We start from the raw sequence: 26771 nt of genomic DNA, 5'->3' as shown, positions 1-26771 counted from the left end.
TTTTTCTTTCCACTTTCAGATTAAGGCCCCAACAGTGGTCACTGGAACATTCAGAATTTAGAAATCCTTCAGTAATCAATGCCATCAGTATGTTTTGCAACAATAAGGTTGCAAGGGTCTTAAGAGAGCTCTTTGCTTTTACCCATCACGTGATGTTTCTTGTATGACACCTTAGTAATGAGCCACCTTTTTATGGGCCATCAGTTGAGACTGAACCAGCTAATATTAATTTGCACTGACAAGGGGGAGGATTACTTCCGAATTACTGATAGATGTCAGATGGTGTCTTTGCTTTCCATGTTCTTTTCCCAACTCCCTTTCTTCATGTGTTCAATACTTTTTCCCTGTGTCAATCCATTTTTAATTACACATAACTTAATTTCTAAACTTATTTGTTTTTGTTTTTTTGTATGTATGGATTGTTACCGACATGTGATGAAAATTTCATGTCAATCGCACCTAGAAAAATAGTGATGTGTTCAATACTTTACCAACTGTAATTTCAGGCTTCGCCTGTCACAGTGGGCATACCCCTGAATGGGTCTTCAGGTGCTGATGTGATGGAGCATGGCCCTTTACCTGTAAAGAACCCTGTGGCTAACTCAACTTGTTGCAGTAAGTGCCAAGGTGGGTGCCCAGGATCCAGTGCCCAAAGAAACATTACAGGCCATTCCCACAGTGTGGGGTATGGGTACGACTCCAAAAGTTTTATCGAGGTTGCAACTATCAGGATTCACTGCTTCTGTAGACAGTGAGGTTACCCAAAGAATTATTTAGAAAAATATTACAACAAAACAAAGTAGCACACTTTCAATAGCTCCTAACCTGGTGCATCTTTGCAGTGATAAATTGTGCTGCAATTGTGGCAAATCACATTGCGTTTATGTGCAATTTACATTGAATGAAACCCAAACAAGTGTGTTGTGTTTTGCAGTGCAGTTTGGAATCGCCTGCAGAATCGTGGAGATTCTGCCTGTGATTCCAAACTGCTAGATACGAACGGGTCCTAAAGGTACAGAGCTATAAGCCATGGTATATGAATAAGTTGCCTGTGTCCTGTACTGTAAGCCAAGGTGTTTATACAAGGAACCCACCTATTGCTCAAACAGTATGTGGTCAAAAAAAAAATAAAAAAAACAGTTATACAAACCCTCTTCTTCCATGAGCCGATGCAGAGTACCACGATCACTGTATAGGCCAAGGTGAACAGAATCTTCCAACAGGGCATGGGATCCATCAGCTAGAGGAAATAAATAGCAATTAACATACATAGGAATATTTTATAAAATCTCAGACCGAGTTCCAGCATTCAATAGTGAATGTGGGATTTGCCACTGAAATACCCATTAGCCTATAATATTATGCTTGGTGTAAGTCTAGTTTTGGATAGACTGGGGAAGGTTTAGAACAATTATTTTTCAGTGTTTACATACACTTTACTCTCTGCCATCTTTTATTTCTGCTTGTGCCCCCATTGGGGAGATTTTCTCTCATTTCCTGTCCAAGAGACACAGTGGGAAGTGAATAAAAGTCTTACTAAACAGGTATCGCTTATTGGAGACATTGCCCCTACTGTTCCTGTTACAATGATAGCCATAATATTTTTAATTTCTTATCACTTTTGTTTTCCAGAAAATTGGTCACCTGAACAGTTAGGGAAGTTGGTTCTTCCCACCCAATAGACATTCAAATGGCAATAATAAATCACACAGCAATAAGGAAAAAGGAAAGCACAAACTGACATGGCAATAAAAACCTGACATATTATCTACCGGTACTCATTCTTGGTCTGTTATTTCAGTCCAAAAAAAATGAAAAATTGCTGTTTAACGAGCCAGAAATCGTGTAAGCTGATGACTATCTGCATGCTCTGCCTCAGGAAAGCATTCAGCTAGCATTTTTCCCTACTATCTCTATAAAAAATAAATAATAAAGACGTCCTGTTACAGAGAAGATAGAGAGGTGGTATGTAGTCTTATTAATGCACTCCTATGACACCATTTGTCCTAGGATGACAACACTGCTCAGTACATTTGTCCACCTAAAGTGGGTATTCAGTTTATAGCAACAAAACTAGGTATAAAGAGAACAAATGTTTGATAAAAGAAAACAAATGCAACCACAACATCTAAGGACCGGTAATCTGCAACACTATCCATTTTTGTTCATGTGTCTAGATACGCTTTAAATTAATGCTTCTGAACTCCAACTAAAGTTTTGGAAAAATTATCAGCCATAATACTGTGACAATGAAAATGTCACGTGTTATAAGTTTAGTACCTATTTACAATTATTCAAATATTTGGCAAAAAAACGTTCCTCGAAAGCTTCATGCTTTGAAATTTTCCAACTGCACCAGGATAGATCTGCAGACACCCTCACCTGTACATCTCTGGATACCCCCTTCAAACATCTATGGTTCTCTGATGTCATTTAGGATTCCAGGTAACAAACAAATTGGACTGCATGACTGACAGATATTTTAATGAGCCGTCTAGTATCTCCTGTCTAACAAAACAACTCTGTCTACACTTCCTGACTTTCACACAAATATACATTTTCTAAGCTAGCATCAGAAACTCAGCCACTTTTGAGGTTTACAGTTGTGCTCATAAGTTTACATACCCCGTCAGAATTTAGGACTTCTTGGCCATTTTCCTGAGAATATGAATGATAATATAAAAACTTTCCTTTCACTCATGGTTAGTGTTTGGCTGAAGCCATTTATTTTCAATCAACTGTGTTTATTCTTTTTAAATCATAAATTACAACAGAAACAACCCAAATGACCCTGATCAAAAGTTTACATACCCTGATGATTTTGGCCTGATAACATGCACACGAGTTGACACAAAGGGGTTTGAGGCTGGGTTCACACTTGTCCGACAAACGGTCCTACATTGGGAGCCTCATGTAGCATGACGTGTGAAAACCAATGTTTCCCTATGAGAGCTGTCTTAACTGGTCCTACACAAGTCGGTCCGACTTTGAAAATGCTCCCTGTACTACTTTTGGTCCTACATTGATCCTACTTCAACCCATTGAATATCATTGAAGTCGGACCAAAGTAGTATCCTGTTCATGAAAGTAGGATGGATGTAGGACCAATGTAGGATAAATGTAAAACCAATGTAGCAGAGCAAAGTATGATGAAAGTAGTGTGAACCTAGCCTCAATGGCTATTAAAAGGTAACCAACCTCACCTGTGATCTGTTTGCTTGTAATTAGTGTGTGTGTATAAAAACGTCAATGAGTTTCTGGACTCCTGAAAGACCCTTGCATCTTTCATCCAGTGCTAGACTGATGTTTCTGGATTCTGAGTCATGGGGAAAGCAAAAGAATTGTCAAAGGATCTGCGGGAAGAGGTAGTTGAACTGTATAAAACAGGAAAGGGGTATAAAAAGATAGGCACTTGAAGAAAGATGGGCTGCATGGTCGCATCGCCAGAAGAAAGCCATTACTATGCAAATGCCACAAAGTATCCCGCTTACAATATGCCAAACCGCAGAAACAAGCTTCACACTTTCTGGCACAATCATTTGGAGCGATGAGACCAAAATTTAGCTTTTTGGCCACAAACGCTACATTTGGAGAGGAGTCAACAAGGCCTATGAGGAAAGGTACACCACCATTCCTACTGTGAAACACGAAGGTGGATCACTGATGTTTTGGGGATGTGAGCTACAAAAGGTACAGGAAATTTGGTCAAAATTGATGGCAAGATGAATGCAGTATGTTATCAAAAAATACTGGAGGAACATTTGCAATCATCAGCCAGGAAGCTGCGCGTGGGACGTACTTGGACATTCCAAGTCGACCTGTCATTGGCTACAGCAGAATAGAGTGAAGGTTCTGGAGTGGCCATCTCAGTCTCCTGACCTCAATATCATTGAGCCACCCTGGGGAGATCTCAAACGTGCAATTCATGCAAGACAGCCCAAGAATTTACAGGAACTGGAGGCTTTTTGCCAAGAGGAATTGGCAGCTTTACCTTTTGAGAAGATAAAGAGCCTCATCCACAAATACCACAAAAGACTTCAAGCCGTTATTGATGTTAAAGGGGGCAATGCACAATATTAGGAACTGGGGTATGTAAACTTTTGATCAGGGTCATTTGGGTAGTTTGTGTTGTCATTATGATTTAAAAAGAGTAAACACAGTTGATTGATAATAAATGGCTTCAGCCAAACACTAACCATGAGTGTAAGAAATGATTTTTCATCAATTCTGCCAAGGTATGAAAACTTATGAGCACAACTGTACTGCCTGGTGTTCCTCTATAATTCAATGGCAAAGGTATCCTCTCACCTCCTTTGGCACAAACCACTGCTGCCAGTTTCACACAATCTCGATGCTGTTCTTCCTTAGACCGATGATCCTTGCTGGTACTAATAGGAAGAAGAGACTGAGACTTTTTCTTTCTTCCACGTATGTCTGATGAGGAAAGCAAACACAGAAAACAAACTGATATAATAAGACTTTCCAGTAAAAAAGAGCTCATTAGGTTTTTCAAAAATACATATAGAAAGTACAATAATTAACACCAAGTACAGACAAAAAACAATGGGGTTACAGAGCAACAAGATAAACATCATTAAAAAAACACAGAGGAAGAATGCATTAGAGTGAGGGTTGGCAACCCATCGATCACGGGAGACCCCCATCTCTTCCTTGCCGCCCCCAGAACCCGAACAGGAGCAGCATTTACTCAAACTGATCCACTGCATTTTCCTCCTGCAGCAGCTGAAAGACAGCAGGAAGGAGAGAAGTTGTCCCTCCTGTTGGGGTTACTCTTCCTTCTGTTGTCTGGGCCCTCTGTGTGCTCCCCCTCCTCTCCCACCGGCTGCTGCTTAAGATCCTTTTAAGATGGAGAGCAGGGGAAGAGGCCAGTAAATATGTCATTTACCGGCCCATTTATTTTCTGAATGAGCACAGTGAGTGATTGGTGCCGATCACTCAATGTGTTCACTCATAACTGAAGCCTAGTAAACTGTTTATAATGCTTCAGCTTGTGAATGAACAGGAAGCTCTGTAGAGAGCTATTCCTGTTCATTTATTCTTTGCAACTGTGTCCACAATCTTCTTTTTAAGTCTCAAAAGTGAGACGACATCAGGGGTCTGTTTCGACCCCTAATATTCCACCAAAGCCCCCCAAAAATTGTAAAAATGAACACAAAATTGTTATTTTATTAAATAAAAAAAATAGAAATATGACTACCAACACGGTCCACTGCTCTACTGACCAACACACTGTCCTCTGCCCTACTGACAGACACTGTCCATTGCCCTTGCTAGTTCATTTCAAAACAAAAGGGGTGTGATCTTTGATCTCGCATTCTGTTCAGGTAAGTCGCCACCTCTAAAAATCTCAAAAGGTAGCCTACTCCTCATCTGGAGGAAGGGAAAAGGAAGAAGTAGTGGAAGAGAAGAGAGCGAAGAAAGAAGGAATGAGCGGAAAAGAAAAAAAAAAAAAAGAAAGGAAGAAAAGTAAAACATAAAAAAATGGAAGTGAGGGATGAGGTGTAGAAGGGAAGAAAGAGAAGGAAAGAAGGGTGGAAGGGGAGGAATGTGGAACCAGCGGGGCCTGATGGAACACATGGCAACCTTGGTTTTTATTGAGGGTGGATTCAAAGTGAGAGAAAAGAATGATCCAGATTTATACGATTATATTCTAGCCACAGGGACCACGTTCTGAGAAATACTGGGTATCATTAAGAATTACAATGAAACCATATAGAAGCAAAACTGCTCCAGGTGAGTAATAAGCAGTCCACCTACTAACCACCCAGGGTGAAGGTGCTAGAACAGCTTGTCTGTAAGCCACAGAGGGAAAAACAAGGATCTGAAATCTGCTGCTATTTTTCAACCTTTATTGAATTTTCTTTAAAATCAACACAGATAGTGTGGGGTACAGTTGAAAGTAGGGTTGTCCCGATACCGAGCATTTGCGCGAGTACTTGTACTCGCGCAAATCCTCCCGATGCCTGATCCGATACCTGGGAGAGAGAGAGGCAGCTTGTAATGCCTGTGTCCGTGTATAATACTCAGACGGCAGCCATCCAGTGTATAAAATCCACGCCTCCTCCTCGCCTGTGATAGGGGAACACTCCCAGCAAGTGAGTCAGTGTTATGCCTATCACGGACACCCTCTCATCCTCATCCCATGAACGAGGATGTCCGTGATAGGCGGAACACTAACTCACTGCTGGGAAACTGAGTTCCCCTATCACGGACGAGGAGGAGGAGGAGGAGGAGGAGGTGCGGCTTTTGAACACTGGATGGCTGCTGTCTGAGCATTATACACAGACATTACACGCTGCTTATCTCTCTCCCATGTATTACACGCTGCCTCTCTCTCCCAGGTATTACAGGCTGCCTCTCTCTCTCCCATGTATTACAAGCTGCCTCTCTCTCCCAGGTATTACAAGCTGCCTCTCTCTCCCAGGTATTACAGGCTGCCTCTCTCTCCCATGCATTACAGGCTGCCTCTCTCTCCCATGCATTACAGGCTGCCTCTCTCTCCCATGCATTACAGGCTGCCTCTCTCTCCCATGTATTACACGCTGCCTCTCTCTCCCAGGTATTACAGGCTGCCTCTCTCTCCCATGCATTACAGGCTGCCTCTCTCTCCCATGTATTACACGCTGCCTCTCTCTCCCAGGTATTACAAGCTGCCTCTCTCTCCCAGGTATTACAGGCTGCCTCTCTCTCCCATGCATTACAGGCTGCCTCTCTCTCCCATGCATTACAGGCTGCCTCTCTCTCCCATGCATTACACGCTGCCTCTCTCTCCCAGGTATTACAGGCTGCCTCTCTCTCCCATGCATTACAGGCTGCCTCTCTCTCCCATGTATTACACGCTGCCTCTCTCTCCCAGGTATTACAGGCTGCCTCTCTTTCCCATGTATTACACGCTGCCTCTCTTTCCCATGTATTACACGCTGCCTCTCTTTCCCATGTATTACACGCTGCCTCTCTCTCCCATGTATTACACGCTGCCTCTCTCTCCCATGTATTACAAGCTGCCTCTCTCTCCCAGGTATTACAGGCTGCCTCTCTCTCCCATGCATTACAGGCTGCCTCTCTCTCCCATGCATTACAGGCTGCCTCTCTCTCCCATGTATTACAGGCTGCCTCTCTCTCCCATGTATTACAGGCTGCCTCTCTCTCCCAGGTATTACAGGCTGCCTCTCTCTCCCATGCATTACAGGCTGCCTCTCTCTCCCATGCATTACAGGCTGCCTCTCTCTCCCATGCATTACAGGCTGCCTCTCTCTCCCATGCATTACAGGCTGCCTCTCTCTCCCATGTATTACACGCTGCCTCTCTCTCCCATGTATTACACGCTGCCTCTCTCTCCCAGGTATTACAGGCTGCCTCTCTCTCCCATGCATTACAGGCTGCCTCTCTCTCCCATGTATTACACGCTGCCTCTCTCTCCCATGTATTACACGCTGCCTCTCTCTCCCATGTATTACACGCTGCCTCTCTCTCCCATGTATTACAAGCTGCCTCTCTCTCCCATGTATTACACGCTGCCTCTCTCTCCCATGTATTACACGCTGCCTCTCTCTCCCATGTATTACACGCTGCCTCTCTCTCCCATGTATTACACGCTGCCTCTCTCTCCCATATATTACACGCTGCCTCTCTCTCCCATGTATTACACGCTGCCTCTCTTTCCCATGTATTACACGCTGCCTCTCTCTCCCAGGTATTACACGCTGCCTCTCTCTCCCAGGTATTACAGGCTGCCTCTCTTTCCCATGTATTACACGCTGCCTCTCTTTCCCATGTATTACACGCTGCCTCTCTCTCCCATGTATTACACGCTGCCTCTCTCTCCCATGTATTACACGCTGCCTCTCTCTCCCATGTATTACACGCTGCCTCTCTCTCCCATGTATTACACGCTGCCTCTCTCTCCCATGTATTACACGCTGCCTCTCTCTCCCATGTATTACACGCTGCCTCTCTCTCCCAGGTATCGGATCGGGCAATGCTGTTCATTCACTTGTTTTTTTGGGTGGTTTTTATATTATTGTTTTATTTACAAGCAGCAGCTATTAGGTATTCATGCATTAGACCTGAATTATTTTTTTTCCGTTTTTTAGTGCAACAGTGAACAGGTGATTGTTTCAGTCCTTTTGTTTGATTTTTTTTAGCATTGATTATATTCCAACCAGTGTGCTGCCATGGAAGCTATTAACTTTTTAAAAACAATCAACAGTTTAGTCCAGAAGCTGTCACATGACAATTAAAAAAAGTATCGGTAATCGGTATCGGCGAGTACTTGGAAAAAAGTATCGGTACTTGTACTCGGTCTTAAAAAGGTGGTATCGGGACAACCCTAGTTGAAAGTTATTGCGTTTCACGCTAGTTATCGCTTACTAACTGTAGTGCCAAACGCGTTAACTTTCAGCTGTACCCCACACTGTCTCTGATGATTTTAGAGTTGAAAATATGTTTATTGGTATTTAACATAATGAACATAAAACAACATGAGGCGTCACAATCTGCGAACAGTCATAAGTGTGCTTGGGGAAAGAGTCAGCCAAATGGCTAACGCCCACAGCGAGACTCCTACCATCATGTAAAACAGTATGAACAGCAATGACTGCAACATTAAACAAAAATTAGATACGACCGCAAGGGCCTTTCCATTTTTTCAGAATTGTAACTAGAATATTCCGCAGAAAAATAATAAAACCAAAAGGGAAAAGGAAGAAAAAAAAAAAAAAAGACATACAGGGCAAGAAAGCAAAATGGAAATTAAAGTGAAAAACTAGAGATCAGGAGACAAGAATACGAAAAGGTGGGAAAATAAGGGGGAAGAGAGGAAAGAGAAAAGGGGGGGGGGGGAGAAGGAAGAGAGAAGAGAAACAAGCCAGGGGGGACCAGAAAGAAGAGCGTGAGTTGCTGATAAGACAATTGGAGAAAGGTAATGTAGGGCAGGTGTAGAGAGGAAGACCCTGGAGTAGGAACCCAGCCTGTCCCAGGGCAGATGAATATATATAAATGATCATGTCGGGGGTGAGAACATGTTCGCCAGAGTGTCAGAGGAAGAGAAGTGGAGCCAGATGAGCCACAGCAGTTTATAATTATCAAAAGGTGTCGTTGTCAAGAGCCAACATCTCCTCCATTCTCATAGGTCTGTGATGATTTTAAACAAAATTCAATAAAGGTTGAAGAAGTGCAGCGGATCTTCTCTAAAAATTACAATGAGTTTTCCCTATACCATAGTGTCTATCACTCTGTGTCACCTCCACAATGTTGAGTGCTTGTGGCTTCCAAGATCTGGGTAGCATTTGCCCAGCAGCAAGAAACATGAAGTCCACTAGTTTCCTTTGGCATCTAGAGATATCAGAGATTGGCTTATGTAGCAGGTCTACAACACACCCTTATTAAAATGTCAGGTTTCTGTGATGTAAAAAAATAAATAAAAATCAGACAAAGATAAATCATTTCAGAACTTTTTCCACCTTTAATGCGACCTATAAACTGTACAACTCAGTTGAACAACAAACTGACATTTTTTAGGTGGGGGAAAGTAAAAATGTAAAAATTAAATATGGTTGCATAAGTGTGCACACCCCTAAACTAATACTTTGTTAAAGCACCTTTTGATTTTATTACAGCACTCAGTCATTTTGGGTATGAGTCTATCAGCATGGCACATCTTGACCTGGCAATAGTTGCCCACTCTTCTTTGCAAAAACACTCCAAATCTGTCAGATTGCGAGGACATCTGTGCACAGCCCTCTACAGATCACCCACAGATTTTTCGATCAGATTCAGATATGGGCTCTGGCTGGGCCATTCCAAAACATTAATCTTCTTCCAAAGCCATTGCTTTGTTGATTTCGATTTTTTTCTTTTGGTCTTTGTCATGCTGAAAGATGAAGTTTCTCTTCATGTTCAGCTTTCTAGCAGAAGCCTGAAGGTTTTGTGCCAATATTGACTGGTATTTGGAACTGTTCATAATTCCCTCTACCTTGACGAAGGCCCCTGTTCCAGTTGAAGAAAAACAACCCCAAAGCATGATGCTGCCACCACCACCATGCTTCACAGGTGGGTATGGTGTTCTTTTGGTGATGTGCATTATTGTTTTTGCGCCAAACATATCGTTTGGAATTACGGCCAAAAAGATCAACCTTGGTTTCATCACACCATAAAACATTTTCCCACATGCTTTAGGAAGACTTCAGATGTGTTTTTGTAAAATTTAGCCAGGTTTGGATGTTTTACTTGAAAAAAAAAAAAAAAGGCTTTCATCTTGTCACTCTACCCCAAAACCCAGACAGATGAAGAATACGGAAGATTGTGGTCACATGTACCACACAGCCAGTACTTGCCAGATATAAACTGCAGCTCCTTTAATGTTGCTGAAAGCCTCTAGGCAGCCTCCATGAGCAGTTTTCTTCCCGTCTTTTCATCAATTTTGGAGGGACGTGCAGTTCACGGTTGCGCAATATTTTCGCCACTTGATGAGGATCTTAAATCAGAGGCACTTTAAAATGATGGCAGGTGTGTACTGACTCTTATTTAACATGTTTGAATGTGATTGTTGAATTCTGAACACAGTTACTTCCCCGGTTATAAAAGAGGTGTGCACACTTATGCAACCACATTATTTAAGTTTTTTAGTCGAGTTCAAATATGTTGTACAGTTTATAGGTCACATTAAAAGGTGGAAAAAGTTTTGAAATTATTTATCTTTGTCTAATTTTTTTTTAACATCACAGAACCCTGACATTTTAACAGGGGTGTGTAGACTTGTTATAGCCACTGTATTCAACAATTTCACAAGCGCAATAAATTATGTGGAGAGAAAAATAAAAATTAACAAATGCCCTTTAGAATTCGTGAGTGACCATTAAGTGATAATATTGTTCCTCTGTGTGCCCACATCGATGTTCCACTAAAGACACATTAACTGCTTAAAGGGGTTGTAAAGCTTTACGTTTTTTCACCTTAATACATCCTATGCATTAAGGTGAAAAAACATCCGATGCTTACAGGCCCCCCCACCCCAGCCCCCCATTTACTTACCTGAGGCCTTGAAAGTCCAGCATCGTGAACGCACTGGCTTCGTGGCCCGGGATTCTCGGCTCTTCATTGGATAATTGATAGCAGCGCAGCCATTGGCTCCCGCTGCTGTCAATCAAATCAATAAAGCAGCGCGACAGGGGGCGGGTCTGCCGACTGTATCACAGGAGCACGCCCGCAAGCTAACCCCCTTGGGAGACTGCTTCCCAGAGGGGGGTTAGCTCTTGTGGGGAGGAGCCAAGACAGCCACCGAGGGACCCCAGAAGACAAGAACCGGGGCTACTCTGTGGAAAACGAGCTGCACAGTGGAGGGAAGAATGACATGTTTGTTATTTAAAAAAAAAAAAAAAAAAATTATATATACGGAGATATACATATATATATATATATATATATATATATATATATATATATATATACACCCCTTTACAACCCCTTTAATAGTTCGTCCCCTAGTGTTGAGAGGTCTAACAGCACTTAAAGATATGCCAGAGACACACACACAAATGCAAACCAGGGACACTTCTGCCACAATGCTCTCAGTCGGAGTTATTCAGACTGCACCAAACATGAGGGAGAACTACAGGGACTTCACAGTGCAGCATTTCAAATAATGAAATTAATAAAAAGAGAGGTACTTAAAAACAATTCATATATAGACAAGCCTATAAATTAGCTGTGCTGCCCTGCGTTTAGTCACAAGGGACATCGATAAGGGTCTGGTGAATAGCTGTCGACTCACACAGATGCCATATAAAGGCTACACGGGAAAACATCTAGAGAGGCCAGTCTCCTAAATCATTATTCAGTGGAGCATGAAATACAATCAGTATAAAGCTGGAAAGTACAAATACATTGCTCAAGGTCAGGTGATTTTTCAGTTATGAATTTGAACTTGACTGAATTACCTGCAAAATTTTCTTGCAGTATTCACTTTCCCCTATCTCTGCCATGAGGCCATAATGAAAATCTCTTAGCCTTGGTTTTACATGCGTTAGTGTTACCATTTAACTCTATATAATTTATGTTTTGATGAAAGCACATGAAAGATGCAGCAAACTGGACCTTTTTAACACACTGCATGTCAAAACACACCTAAAATGCATGGTTGTGAACACAGCCTAATGCCCCGTACATACGATCTGATTATCGGATGCTTATCTCACGTCGAATCTGATGAGTTTACTAAAGTCACAAAAATGCTCATACGACAGAATAAAAAAAAAAAAAAAGTGATGTCATGTGTTGCAATGCATCTGTATTGCATTTAAGAATGACAGCTGTACTGATTAAAACGAAAATCATACTATCTGGCATCGTACAAAAAGAAATTATGTGCATGTCCGATAGAATAATAATTGGATGAACTGTTATGATCGGCTCTCGAAAGCGATGTACCAACGATCCGATTATGAAAGCAGCAGTTTTCGTATGATTTTTCGGAACGTGTGTACGGACGGGGCTTTAAAGCTGGATTCTTTATTTGTTTACTTGTATTGTGGAACTGTTATTTTGCCATAAAAGGTACAATTAGCCAAAAAGTGATTCAACTTGCCAATAAACACACTAAAACAGTACAACAGAAATTGGTGAAAATGTATTATTCTATACAGGGATAAACTAGGCTTAACAAAACTGGAAGCCAGGCATGTCTATGCCATCTTTGTCAAGTGGACTTCTCTGTTTACAGCACATGCAGTACAATATATGCTAGTGTCAGGTCTTCTAACAGAGGTCCTTGCCAGTCTAGTGGTGAACCAGTTACTTTGTGACCATTATGGGCCTCTTGTCATGACCAGTAAGAGTGTTATGACAACTATGACTGCATCATAAGATCAAGCTATGGAATGTGTTGGAACTCAACAGGGCTGACATTTTCACAACTCAATAATTTTGCCATGCTCTGTAGAGAAGAGAGCATCATAAGCAGAATATTTAGTGTCTATTCCAATTTTATCACATTACCTGTCTTTTCTTTTACATTTTCCTTCTTAACAAGCACTCTTTTTATGGTTGGACTCGGACTACGTCCCTCCACTGTGGGCAATGACGACGGCAAATCTGACACAGTATCAGACTCTGTTGTAGCTGTAACTGTAGAGAAAAGCATACAGTATGTTATGTCATTACAAATAAAAAAGAAGAAATATATTAAATTGGCTTTCATAGCAATCAGGCCTCCTCTTCAAAAAAAAATCCGAAAGACAGAGGTGGAGTGACCGCTGATGTTAATTTTCTAAACATTAGACAAGAGTGAAATTAAATATTTCAAAGATGCATACTTCTCGTGATTGTAGCCGTATTAGTGCAATTGTAACAGAGAAAATTGAGTACTGTTTTTTTATTTGCACTAACATACAATTTTTCAGGAAAAGCTTTCGGGGTATGTCTCCTTCTTCAAGGTCCAAGCAGTACTGATTAACATTTTTTTTTTGCAGAATGTTAAATAGATGCATAAATTGGCCCTTGCTCTAAAGATGCACCCTGCATGGTGGGGGAAAAACCTGCTGTCAATGACAGATGTGGAAAGATCCCCACCATGAAACCAAACTGGGGAGGGGAGAACAGCTTCCTTCTTGTAAAATACTTGATGGCAGAATTTGCTTCAAAAGAAGGCAAATTAGATAAATGGCACAACTTCTCTATCAGCAAAACCTTTTTCTTTTTAATTCCATAGTTTTAATAGGTTTTATACAATATACAAGAACAAACTTCAGTAGAGGACATATGGCGACACATAAAACAATTATTAAAGGCTTATGTAACAATATCGTGATGTTGTTAGAAAAAGTTAAAAAAACATCGGTACCGTGAACAATCAGGAAATATAAACATTTGGTCCCATGTGGATAGAAAGTAAACCAAGTCTTTGCTAGTGCAACTATTAAAAAGGCAGTAAATAATTTGGATTGATATATGCAAATCCAGCAAAGCACAACAAAAAAAAAAAAAAATACAATTGCAGCACCTACAAACACCAAAAACTTCATATGAGTAAAGAAAAATTAACCAAAAATGATAATACAGATCATAAGAGTCCTAAATTGTTTTACTTATGTAGATATATTTCTTCAAATTATTGAGCGATTTTCCTCCAGTGAACACCCGTCACCAGTAGGTATCGCACTTATAGTAGACATAATAGCTCCCTCACACCAAGGTATACCATGCTCAGTTTAATCAATTGGGGCTGTGTTAGAGCCAACTCCCCTGGTAAGCGTTTAGCAAAGGAACAACTTAATGTATTGGAATGCTCAGCTGACAAGCAGCGGCTCTCCCACACATACAATTCATGGCTCTGATATCTCCTCCACTGCCAGTTCCAGCAACTTTGGGGTGGGATTGAGTTTGTAAAAAAAGAAAGAGTGAAAAGGAAGTGAAGGGGTAAAATGGTAAGCGGACAAGGGGCATTGTTGGGACATACAGCCAGACTCCGATGCACTATAATGATACACAATGTATACATAGGTAGATATGGATCTAAATTCTTGGCAGGCTGGAATATTAGCAAAGTAAAACTAGGAAGCTCATCTGATTCTAAAGTTTTTCACTGTATGCTTCAAGGAAGCCGTTAGGTCTTTTATTTGTTTTAGGTCCTGTACTTTTTTTAACCAGAGTGAAATAGTCTGAGATTTTTGTTTTCACAGGGCGGGTATACAGGTGAAAGAAGAGTTGATCAATAATCAGGAAAATACAACATACTGTATGTTGGTTAAGTTCACAGTGCAATCTTGAATGGAGCCTTTCACAAAAAGGTATCGGTTTTAGACAGACACGGTGTGTATTCAGTGCGCACACCACCACTAAAACCACAGTCTATTACCAGATCCTTAGACCCCAAATGATAGGTGGTCTAACAACGCATGAAGCTGCATGGATCTTGCTTCAAGTATCTTATTGCACCTGGAGTTCTGGGCAGGGGTCACAAAAAACATTCAAGGCCTGCTTTCTCGTCCCCTTGACGATCTCAGTTTGTCTGCTAGGCTGGTGGAAGAGGTGGCACCACGCAGGGCTCAAAGGACCCTGCTATCTCTTTCCTTGTTCTATGCACGCAAGGCTATCCTTGCTATGCTGGAAAAAGCCTGTGGCTCCCTCCTTAGCTTATTGGAAGGGCATAATTAATAAGGTGATGCCCTTTTATAAGGGCACATACTTGAGTAGGGGTTGACCAAAAAAGTTTGAAAAAGTATGGCGATGCTGGCTCTCAGCCAATGAGACTCTGAAATAAGAGGTTTGAGTAATGCATGAATGGAATATTCACATATTTGAATAGCTTGACAGGATTAGATGCGACTAAAATGTATACTATTCTATTTTCTCATCCGGTTTACACTGTTCTAGTTACTGAAATTTTGCTGCAAGGGTGATTAGTCCTGCTTTGCTACCTGTAATTATGAGGGGGGGGGGGGGGGGGATAACTTATTGCATAGAAAACACAGGCGATACAAATAATATACATACAAACATGACACAGGATGTTCCTTAGTGAATTCAAGGTCTGGTTGCATGGGCCCTGAACTCTCTGAACCCTGTCTGGCAAAGAAATGCTCCGTCGACACAGGCCCTATCCTACAGCCATCAGTTTTCACTTGTTAGAATTAACGTTTGCACATCCCTTTGACAAGTCCATTTCTGTAAAGACTTCTACAAAAGACTGCTTGTTCATTCTTATACTGAAGCACACATTAAACACATACGTTTAAATTATATTCCTGAATCAGCTAATTACCAAATAATACATTGTGTTCTTTTATTGATGAACAACCCAACAAGGCACAAGGGGCTAAAACAAAGAAAATATCAATCTGTTTTTTTAATTAATAAACATGAACATCTGTAGACAATAAAAACAGAAGTGAGAGAATCCCTGACATTAAAACTTTCAGTCCAGAAACGGGATGTACATTGATAAACAGGCAGAGGTCGGCCAGGATCCAAAGTACCTGCAGTGTTCTAAATTATTCACAAGTATGCATCATTTATGGGCTAAAAATCATCACAGAAAACTCAGCTGCATTTTGACAGTTCACATACTTATCTTTTTTTTTTAATCATATTAAATTATTTATACAAGAAAAGAGCGTCATAAGACATCTCATTAAAATATAGAACAACATTTCCAAAGTCTATCCTTAGTAACTCTAATCCTTTCTAAGTTCTTAGTTTCTTGGGAAGAAAACCCAAACATGAGAAGCCCTGGGGACTGGATTGGAGAGCTTTCCAAAGGATTCCGCGCTCTATTTAAATAATAGCTTGAAATTGGATGGCTCCTGTCCAATTAAAAGCCACAGTCAATACACAACTGTGAACAGGTATGTGTCACCTATATCAAAACTCTAACTTTTTTCAAGATGTGGTTAGTTATGTTGGGGACAAGCAAGCTGCTATAAAGAGAACCAGTTATTTTTTCCCCAACCCGCAGAGTATATAGCAGTTGTACTTAGACCGTCCAACTAATATTCACAGCACCTTTTTCAAGAAGGAAGCTGTGAAGTCCTGACCATACTGTATATATTTGCATATCAGGCATCACAATGCTTGTGTAGCAGAGATGGATCAGTATTGCAGGCCTAAAAGGAGCATGAGGCCAGCTAGACAATAGAAAGACTCAGTGGAGTATTCTAGTTAGTAAGAACCTAGTTGGATTTAAACATTCATTATTATTTTTTTTATTAAAATAAATGTTTTATACTTGCCTGCTCTGTGCAATGGTTTTGCACAAAGCAGCCCTGATCCTTCTCTTCTGGGGTTCCCTGGCAGCGTTCCAGGCTATTCCTCTTCGGCAAGTGCCCCCATAGAAAGCCACTTTGTATGGGGACACTTGTGTGGGCTCAGTGCCATCGATCAGCCCAGTGAGGAGGGAAACAGCGGCAAAAGAGCCGCTGCTGTTTTGCACATCGCTGCATTAGGATCGGGTTCAGGTAATTATTAAGGGGTGTGTGGGGATCCTGCAGCTCAGAAGGTTTTTTTTTACCTTAATGCATAGAATGCATTAAGGTAAAAAATCTTAAAGCTTTAGAACCACAATTGCCATTTAACTGCAGAGCAAGATTAAAGCCCTGTACACGATCAGAATATTGTACAAAAAAATACATCTTTCGAATCGACCGTACGATAATCTGCAATGAAACAAAAAAAAGCTGCTCTAGGTGAGTGAGTCTCCAGTTAATCCACACACACAGAAACAAAGCACACAAAGAAATGATTCCATTACCTGTAATGACTAAGTGCTAAGTTTTGCAGAAACACGTCTACCTCTTTGTCCCTTGCTCCATCTGTCAACCACTTGTCAACAAAAAGGATTATTGAATGGGCAGCCCTCTGGAAACCTTGATATAAATCAGAAGCAGGCATTCTTGTCCTAAACTATAATCAAATTTTCATATATCCAAGCCAGTCTATGAATAGGCCAATCATTGGCAAAGCAAGGAGTGTTGAATATCCACTACCACAAAAAATAATGTATTTTCATAACTTTATATGGCTAATACAAATTATAATGGCAAAATATGGTATATTACTCCTTTTTTTTGTTTCAGAAGCCCCCATTTATATTTTTCTCTACATTTACTCTCAGACCAAGTTGTCCAGAAACAGTCACAGGGGTTTAAAATATTGCCAGAGAGACTTACAATGGTTACTGCAACTGTTCAAGCTGGGTGTGTTTGTGCCAACCCACGTCTTGGCATCCATAACCATCCTTACACTCTACCAATCCACATCAAACATGAATTACCTTCCTGTGGTGCAGTTTTCTTTTCGGTCACCATTTCTACAGAGCCCTGTTCCTCATCTTGATCCAAAGTCCCATTTTGTGCCAGGGTGAGAGGTCTTTCACTCTCTTCTCTAACTGCATCACCTCCAGAGTCCTGATTAGGACTGTCTAGCTTCTTCTTTTTCTTTGCCTTTGGTTTGGGCTGCAAGCATCTTTTCTTTTCCAGGTCAGCAGCTTTCTTTCCTATAGGAACAAAAAAAAAATACATTTAAAGTTGTCTATCGGGGGCTCTTTGCACAGGCTTGGCTAGTGAGGTTGATTTTGCCAGATATAGAAATGAGTGCAGACTGCCAGCTGTGACTGCCACTGCGCATTCACAAGATGCACTGCACTTTCCCAATGGTCCTGCAGTCTCCTGGGACTTGTACATGACGTGCCCCAGATGGTTGCGAGCCGGGGGAGGGTTGGATCTTAGGGCACGCACCCAGTGGGGGTGGGTGCCTGCCTGAAATAGTAGCAGAGTGGGAGCAGGTACCCACCAGAAATAGTAGTAGAGTGGGGGGAGCAGGCGGATGAGCAAAACTTCCTATTTTTTAGGTGAATTTCCATTTTAATGTGCTGTTAAACATAATCTCAATGGGCCAACATTTTTGCTCCTCATTATTTGGGCCCCATACCTTATTCCCTCCTATGCCCCCAGATCTAACCTGCTCTAATACTCTGCTTTCCTAGGCTACCTCTTTTCTGCTTTGCCTTCTTTTCTCCTAACACATGGAATGACTTGAATCCTGCTGACTTCAGGTTGCAAGATAGGCAATGACCCCCCCTACCGGCCCTTGGAGTAGTCTGGCAGTTATCAACCAACGCATAAGTGACATTATGATGTTCCATAACTACAACTGTTACTCGCCTGTATTGTAAAACTTGCAATTTGCCTTTACTAATTAAAATAAATATAAAAAATAAACTTTGTATTTTTACATATAATTCTGTAATCAAGAACATTCAGATTCAAAATAGGTGGGACAGCACTCAGAGCCAGTCAGGGCACTATTGCTTTGCACAGTGCCATTAGTCAAACACACTTACAAGAGATTGCCATACAAGGATGACTAATGTGCTGATGACCAGGTTAGTACTATTAAGCCAAGGTGCAAGGCCAATGTATACTGCCTGGACTGGGTACCTAGATAATAAGACTGCTTTTTACAGATTTACTAATACTTTGGCAGGTACAACAGTTCACAAATATATGATTCAAACATGTATTTAAGTGATGGCCTGATGTTCAGCTTGAAAGTAAACTTGTCATAACAGAAATAGGGTTGATACCATTGTGGACCCATTGGCTTTTATGCTTTCAGAATCACTGCTCAAAAAACAGGAAAGTCAGATACAAGTCACAAATTCATATCTGCATAACTGTTCTGGGAAAGTGGCTCAAAAGTATTGAGGAAGCATGCTGAGAAAGAGAGGTTAAATGCAACTCACATGAAAGATAAACAGGCCTGGAGAATGGTTACTGACCTTTGGGTGGTCGGCTGTGCTCCTGCTTGGATATGGACCAACTGTGCAAGCAGAAGTCATCTGCTCCCGTCCACACCAGGTCTGGCTCTACTGGAGACCATTGGACACAGAGAAGCCTCCCCTTGTGCCCGCGATAGTTACTGAGCGGTTCTTCCTGTAGAACATCCCAAATCTAGAACGGAACATGATCAGTTCTTTAGCAAGTCATGCACTGATGATATGACTGGTTATGTTTTTCAAGCTCTCTTTTTTCCAGCTTTTATAATTAAAACTCTGATGTCCCAAATTCACATTAGTCTTTTAAATAAACATGCTCTATGTTACACTATTAAGACAGACAAAACAAGATGCTTGAATATAACCTTATTAGCTAGATTGCAGGTCTATGTGCTACTATCGGTCATCCCCTTTTGCAATGAGAAGGCTTATTGACTTTTGAGGCACTGTCCTTGAACAGTGGAATGGCAGGTGGCAGTGCTTCGACATGAGGTTAGACCCTATTCATTTCAAATCAGAGAGGTATAGAATGCTTTTCTGGCTGTCGACTAGTAGTAGTTAGTCAAATTCAACAATACTTTATTAGCTTTTTCTGGCTAACAGGGTTAATAGGTTTGTTATATTGCACATCTATTACCAACTAAAAGTATATAAAAAACAAGTATTTGTTTTAAACATTCTTCAGATTATTTTAAGTGTTTATAAAGCATAAATTTTTTTTTTTATATACCTTACAGTTCATGTAAACCCGATTCATGAAATTTGTGCTGTGCGCATATATCTGCAGTGTTTTCTCATCCCTCTTCAAAGCCCTAAGTCCCATGGCTTTATCCTGCTCCATTCTTCTGTTATCAGCCTAATAACTTCTGACAAGTTCTCTGACACTTGATAAAACCAGCCTGAATTTTGAGTCAGGGTGGGTGCTATAAATAGATTAGCAGACAGCTGGTCAAATCACAGCACAGATCTGCAAGTCTCTGCCCATGAGGAGAGGGGGAGTGTGGCTTTCCTCCAATCAGCTGATTTACAGTGTATGGCAAGACTCCCCTCCCCTTGATGGAAGAGGAAATTCTAACAGGATGTGCACTTTCTAAACAGTATTTAAAGCTGAAGACAGCACATATACATGTAAAACTTATGTAGGGAGATTTGTTTCATCTCTGTGTATCATCTGAGGCTGTTCACTTCACTGGATATGTGTGAGGGTTTACATACACAGGCAAAAAATGTTTAGGCATCAGTATCACCCCTTCACCTCCCTTTAACTTGCTTGAGCCCTAATTCTATCCAGCGCAGTGCCCATCGGCAGCTCTTTTCCTTTCTTGGTTTCGCCATTGGCTCGTGCTACTGTCAATCAAAGCTAGTGTTTTTTGGGAAGCAAGCAGGCCAAGTCCTGCTGTCTATATCTATAGACGCAGACAAGGAGACACGGGAGACCGCTCACATCAGTGAAAGCGGCTTTCTTTGGGGGCACTCGCCAGAAAGGAGCTGCCAAGAGGGAAGCCAGAAAGGAGGAGCCCAAGATGAGGTGGTTTCAATGCCAAACCTGTTTGTTATGTAAAAAATGCATTTACAATCACTTTAATCTAAAAGGAAAGTTCCACTTTCAATTAAAAAATATACGGTACGCAAGCCGTTTTGTAATTAATGCCATTTCATTTGCATCTGAAGCTGCTATGATGTTCTACAACTAAACAATGAAATATTGAACTATACTGCAAAGTATAAAGAACAGGGGACATGCTGTACACCCTTTGTCTTACTGCTTTTCCCTTAAGTCTGCACACAACTGGAAATATTGGAGGCATTACCTGCAACTGCAATTTTATTTCTGCTGCTACGCATTAAGATTATAATCATATGTATCCTAAACAAACCGGTCATAAAAATGAAAACCCAACCACCCTCCTGCACCAAACACCATACAATGCTGAAATATATATCTTCTACACCACGCTGATTCCCGCTGCCACTCCCAAAAGGCCTCAATGGCATTACACAGAATTGTTCGTAAATGCATATTCTATGGGTCCTTTCATATGGGTATTCTGTCAATCCGTTATTCACCCATCTGTTGAAGGATGAAAAACAAGCAGACGGATGATAATCCATTGACATCTGTGCCCATTCAGGAAGCGGACTGAAAAGGATGTAAACAAATGGTCCATTTTTGCATTTCTTGTTAGGAGATAACACTCCCCTGCGCCCTAACAACCAGTGACTCACCTCTGCCGTCACCCACCAACTTCCTACAGTGAGGGAAAAAAGTATTTAATCCCCTGCTGATTTTGTACATTAGCCCACTGACAAAGAAATGATCAGTCTATAATTTTAATGGTAGGTTTATCTTTCAAAAAAGAGTGAAGTAAGTATTTGACCCCTTCACAAAACATGACTTGGTACTTGGTGGCAAAACCTGTTTCAGCAATCGCAGAGGTAAGACATTTCTTTTAGTTGGACACCAGGCTTGCACACATCTCAGGAGGGATTTTGTCCCACCCCTCTATGCAGATCCTCTCCAAGTCATTAAGGTTTTGAGGCCGATGTTTGGCAACTTGAACCTTCAGCTCCCTATACATATGACTGGCTAGGTCACTCCAGAACCTTAATGTGCTTCTTCTTAAACCATTCCTTTGTTGCCTTGGCTGTGTGGCATGCTGGAATACCCATCCACGACTCATTTGCAATGCCCTGGCTGAGGGAAGGAGGCTCTCATCCAAGATTTGATGGTACGTTGCCCTGTCTATTGTCCCTTTGATGCAGTGAAGTTGTCCTGTACCCTTAGCAGAAAAACACCGCCAAAGCGTAATGTTTCCACTGCCATGTTTGATGGTGGGGATGGTGTTAGGCAGTATTCTTCCTCCTCCTCCTCCTAACAAGGCAAGTTGAGTTGATGCCAAACAGCTCGATTTTGGTCTCATCTGATCACAACACTTTCACACAGTTTTTCTATGAAATATTCAGATGTTCATTAGCAAAATTCAGATGGGCCTGTACATACATGTGCTTTCTTGAGCAGGGGGACCAATTCTTGGTGACTAGGGTCCCAGCTGCCTTGAGATCATTGACAAGATTCTCCCGTGTAGTTCTGGGCCAATTCCTCACCGTTCTTGTGATCATTGAAACTCCACGAGGTGAGATATTGCCTGGAGCCCCAGACCGAGGGAGACTGACAGTCACTTTGTTTTTCTTCTATTTGCGAATAATCGCACCAACTGTTGTCACCCTCTCACCAAGCTGCTTGGCCCATTCCAGTCTTGTGAAGGTCTACAATCTTGTCCCTTGACATCCTTGGAGAGCTCTTTGGTCTTGGCCCTGATGGAGAGATTGTAATCCGATCGATTGCTTCTGTGGACAGGTGTCATTAATACAGGTAACAAGCTGAGATTAGGAGCACTCCTAATCTCAGCTTGTTAACTGTATAGAGACACCTGGAAACCAGAAATCTTCCCGATTGATAGGGGATCAAATACCATATTTATCGGCGTGTAACACACACTTTTTTACTCTGAAAATAGAGGGTAAACCATGCCTGCATGTTAAACGTCGATATCTGATTTTTTTTTTCTCAATGGGGGAAGGTGTCAGGCCGGTCGCCCTGCCTCTCCTGGCTGTGGGACAGCGCTGTAGAAAACATTACTGCCAGCTCTATCTCCTAAAACGCTCCTCCTGTGTCACTCTGTCTCAGATTAATCAAAGCCTCTCTAATACCTGAGATAAGGACGCACGTTCTGGCTGTTCTCCTCCTCTCGATCTGCCTCCTTCTCGAGTGTAGCTTGTGATTGGAGGAGAGCGGTCATGTGACTATCAATGAAACAGCAGAGGAGAGTCACATGACCGTGTCTACGAGAGAACGGCATTAATTGAGGTATGTAGAAGCTTTGATTTGCAGTAAGAGTGACACAGGAGCGGTGTAGAAGGGGCTGACAGTGAGGTTTTCTTTACTTTACCGTGTGCTGTGCAGAGGTCTGGAAAGTTTTTTTCCTGAAACTTCCCTCTTAAAATTAGGGTGCGTGTTATACGCCGATAAATACGGTACTTATTTCACTCATTAAAATGCAAATCCATAAAAAAAAAATCTAAAAATTCTGGATATTTTTGATGTTGTTCTGCTTCTCACTAGAAAAATAAACCTACCGTTAAAATATAGACTGATCATTTCTTTGTCAGTGGGCAAATGTACAAAATCAGCATGGGATCAAATACTTTTTTCCCCTCACTGTAACAACCATGAGTCTACCCTGTCAGTGGGGAATTCCCCCCCCCCCCCCCAATCTAAACCAGGCTCTTCGAGTCTGGTATGCATTTTGAATGGGACCACATGCCAAAATGTATGTAAAAAATGGTGTGGGATACTGCCCAAAATCCATACCAGACCCATACCAGAGCATGCAGCCCAGGAGGCCAGGAAAGGCAGCCCTCCTGACACATACCAGGCCACATGCCCTCAACATGTGGGAAGATGTGCTTTGCCAGAGGGGAAGCACTGTAAATATACCTGTATATTTCCAGAAATATAAAATTATTAAAGTACACAAACTGCTCTGCAGAAAAAGGACTTTGTCATGTAGCTCCTCTTACCTGTGAGGTGCCATCATAGCTGGCAGATGCCAGCCTGGCATCATGGTGAGGGCTCCATGAAACACTTGTGATCTTTGATGTGTGCCCAGACAGGGTTCGGTAAGGCTCTGTGATGGTGGTGGGGGTATCAAAGAAGTTTTCTGCGTGAATACAAAAGGTAGAAAAACATTCCTTATTACCCAATCATGCCATGATCCTGGTATTCTTTAGCACAGGCAATGCACTATGAAACGAGGGAGAAACATCCATCCTCTGATCTGTTTTGTGACCTAAGAAACCAGAAGCGACAACCAGCTTGTAAAGCAGCTGATCAAACCAATCTTGGTTAGATTGGCTGCTTTGGTGGACAGAGGCGTGATTTGGGGTCTAATAGATGACCTGCCATGGCCCATGCTATGCAAAAATGGAATTAACCATGTCAAACACAAAAATAAAATAAGTAAAAAAACAAAAATAATATAAGTAAAAAAACAAAAACACAATTTTAAGCAAACCCCTCTCCTCTTTCTCATGAGCAAATGTGAATGAACACGTAGGTCACACACGCATATGTAAATAGCAATTGCACCACACATGTAAGGTATCACCATTAGAATCAGAGTGAGAGCAATAATTCTAGCACTAGACCTCCTGTTCAACTCTAAACTGGTAACCTGTAAAGGCTTTTAAAGTGTCATCTATGGACAATATAATGTACCATAGTTTGTCGGCAGTATGTTGCCGTTCTACGGACGTGAACATTTTTAAAGCGTGGCGTGTTCAGTATCCATTTACTCTATTTAACTTATGTTGCTTCTAATACACAGTTTTACTTTCTCCATCAGCTCATCCCCACAGCTATTACCTTTTGTATTAATTGACCCTTCCTCCTAGATTGTAAACGAGCAGGGCCCTCTGATTCCTCTTGTACCAAAATGTAATTATTGTCTGCCTTATAAAAATTGGGTATGATATTGTGCTTGTGTGCACTAAAATTCATTAAAGTGTATTTTTTCCTTACAATCTGTGTTTGATAAACCACTGTGCAATTATCGTGACACATAAATTGCAACACCCACCATTTCATTCTCCAGGGTTTTAAAAAACATATTTTTGGGGTTTCAAAGTAATTTTCTAGCAAAAAAAAAAATGCAGATTTTTTACATGTACAGTGCCTTGAAAAAGTATTCATACCCCTTGAAAATTTTCCAAATTTTATCATGTTACAACCAAAAACGTAAATGCATTTTATTGGGATTTTATGTGATAAACCAACACAAAGTGGCACATAATTGTGAAGTGATAAATGATTTTCAAAATGTTTTAAAAATAAATATGTGAAAAGTGTGGCGTGCATTTGTATCCAGCCCCCGAATCAATGCAATTACAGCTGCAAGTCTTTTTGGGTATGTCTCTTCCAGCTTTGCACATCTAGAGAGTGGAATTTTTGCCCATTCTTCTTTGCAAAATAGCTCAAGCTCTGTCAGATTGGATGGAGAGCTTCTGTGAACAACAAGTCTTGCCACAGATTCTCAACTGGGTTTAGGTCTGGACTTTGACTGGACCATTCTAACACGTGAATATGCTTTGATCTAAACTATTCCATTGCATCTCTGGTTGTATGTTTATGGTCATTGTCCTGCTGGATGGTGAACCTCCACCATGTCTTGGTAGGTTTGCAGTTGTGCCATACACTTTAAATTTTTGGATGATGGATTGAACAGTGCTCCATGAGATGTTCAAAGCTTGGAATATTTTTTTTATAACCTAACCTAACCTTGCCTTAAACTTCTCCACAACTTTATCCATGACCTGGTCTGGTGCGTTCCTTGGCCTTCATGCTTTTTGTTCACTAAAAAGGTTCTCTAACAAACCTCTGAGGGCTTCACAAACTAGATTTATTTATACTGAGATTACATTAAGCACAGGTGGACTTCAGTTACTAATTAGTTAACTTATGAAGGCAATTGGTTCCACTAGATCTTAGTTAAGGGTATCAGAGTAAAGGGGGCTGAATACATTTGGATGCCACACTTTTCAGATATTTGTAAAAAAAAATAAAAAATTGAAAACCATTTATAATTTTCCTTCCACTTCACACTTATGTGCCACTTTGTGTTGGTCTATCACATAAAATACATTTACATTGTTGGTTAGGACATGAAAAAATTTGGAAAAAATTCAAAGGGTATGAAAACTTTTCTTCAAGGCACTGTATGTGATAAATGCCCGAATTTGCCAGGATGGCAAATGGGTAAATTAGAAAAGAAAATACATTTTAAAAAGGTGGACATGCAAGCAAGTATGTTTCACTTGGACCCAAGTCTACAACATATGTACTGTACATATGTATATGCCAGCCATGCAAATATTGGTTTTAAATTACTTTAAAATGTCTCAGTTTGGTCATCTCTATCTTCAAAGAGGGGTTATTATAATGAGACTTTAAAGACATGGAAGTTTATCTAGCTGGGAACCACCAACTAGATAATTGAAGAACCTCTACTTTTAAGGTGGCCATACATGAATTGAAATTCATCCAGTCCAGCAGGGTCTGGCAACATTTTGATCCATGTATGGGCAGGCTGGTTGTACAGAAGTAAAATCTACCAATCATCTTCTGTACAACCAGCCTGTCGGGTTTTGAGGCTATAGCTGGCGGTATTGATCAGTGTATTCTGAAGGCGGAGAAACCTCCCCGCTGTCGGAATAAAATAACTCAGAGGGAATCGGGTATTTTTTTTATTTTCAGATAAAAAATATATATGACCTGCCTAGCGGAATTAGCAGTCCCAAAGTTACATTTTTTATTTATTTTTTGCTGTCTGAGCCCCGTTGACTAGATTTTCTTTTGCTTCCCGTCCCAGAGTTATAACAGAAAGTAAAAAGGAAAATGGGAAATTACCCTCTCGGATAGCGGTTA

General features: G+C 41.1%; 1 protein-coding gene across 2 annotated transcripts in view; it reads right to left on the bottom strand.

Moving 5' to 3' along the window:
- GEMIN5 (gem nuclear organelle associated protein 5) overlaps positions 1-26771 on the bottom strand; it is a 127052-nt gene that overhangs the window by 38769 nt on the left and 61512 nt on the right. For both annotated transcript variants that reach the window (XM_040345087.1, XM_040345088.1), the window contains exons 15-20: positions 23870-24009; positions 19292-19463; positions 17786-18007; positions 13015-13143; positions 4309-4434; positions 1151-1240 (exon numbers count right to left, since the gene is read on the bottom strand). In XM_040345087.1, the coding sequence (XP_040201021.1) occupies positions 1151-1240; positions 4309-4434; positions 13015-13143; positions 17786-18007; positions 19292-19463; positions 23870-24009 (879 nt within the window). The remainder of the gene's footprint in view (positions 1-1150; positions 1241-4308; positions 4435-13014; positions 13144-17785; positions 18008-19291; positions 19464-23869; positions 24010-26771) is intronic.

The sequence above is a fragment of the Rana temporaria genome, chromosome 3, assembly GCF_905171775.1.
Source record: "Rana temporaria chromosome 3, aRanTem1.1, whole genome shotgun sequence".
Taxonomy (NCBI): Eukaryota; Metazoa; Chordata; class Amphibia; order Anura; family Ranidae; genus Rana; species Rana temporaria.
This window is presented reverse-complemented; position numbering and strand designations above follow the sequence as displayed.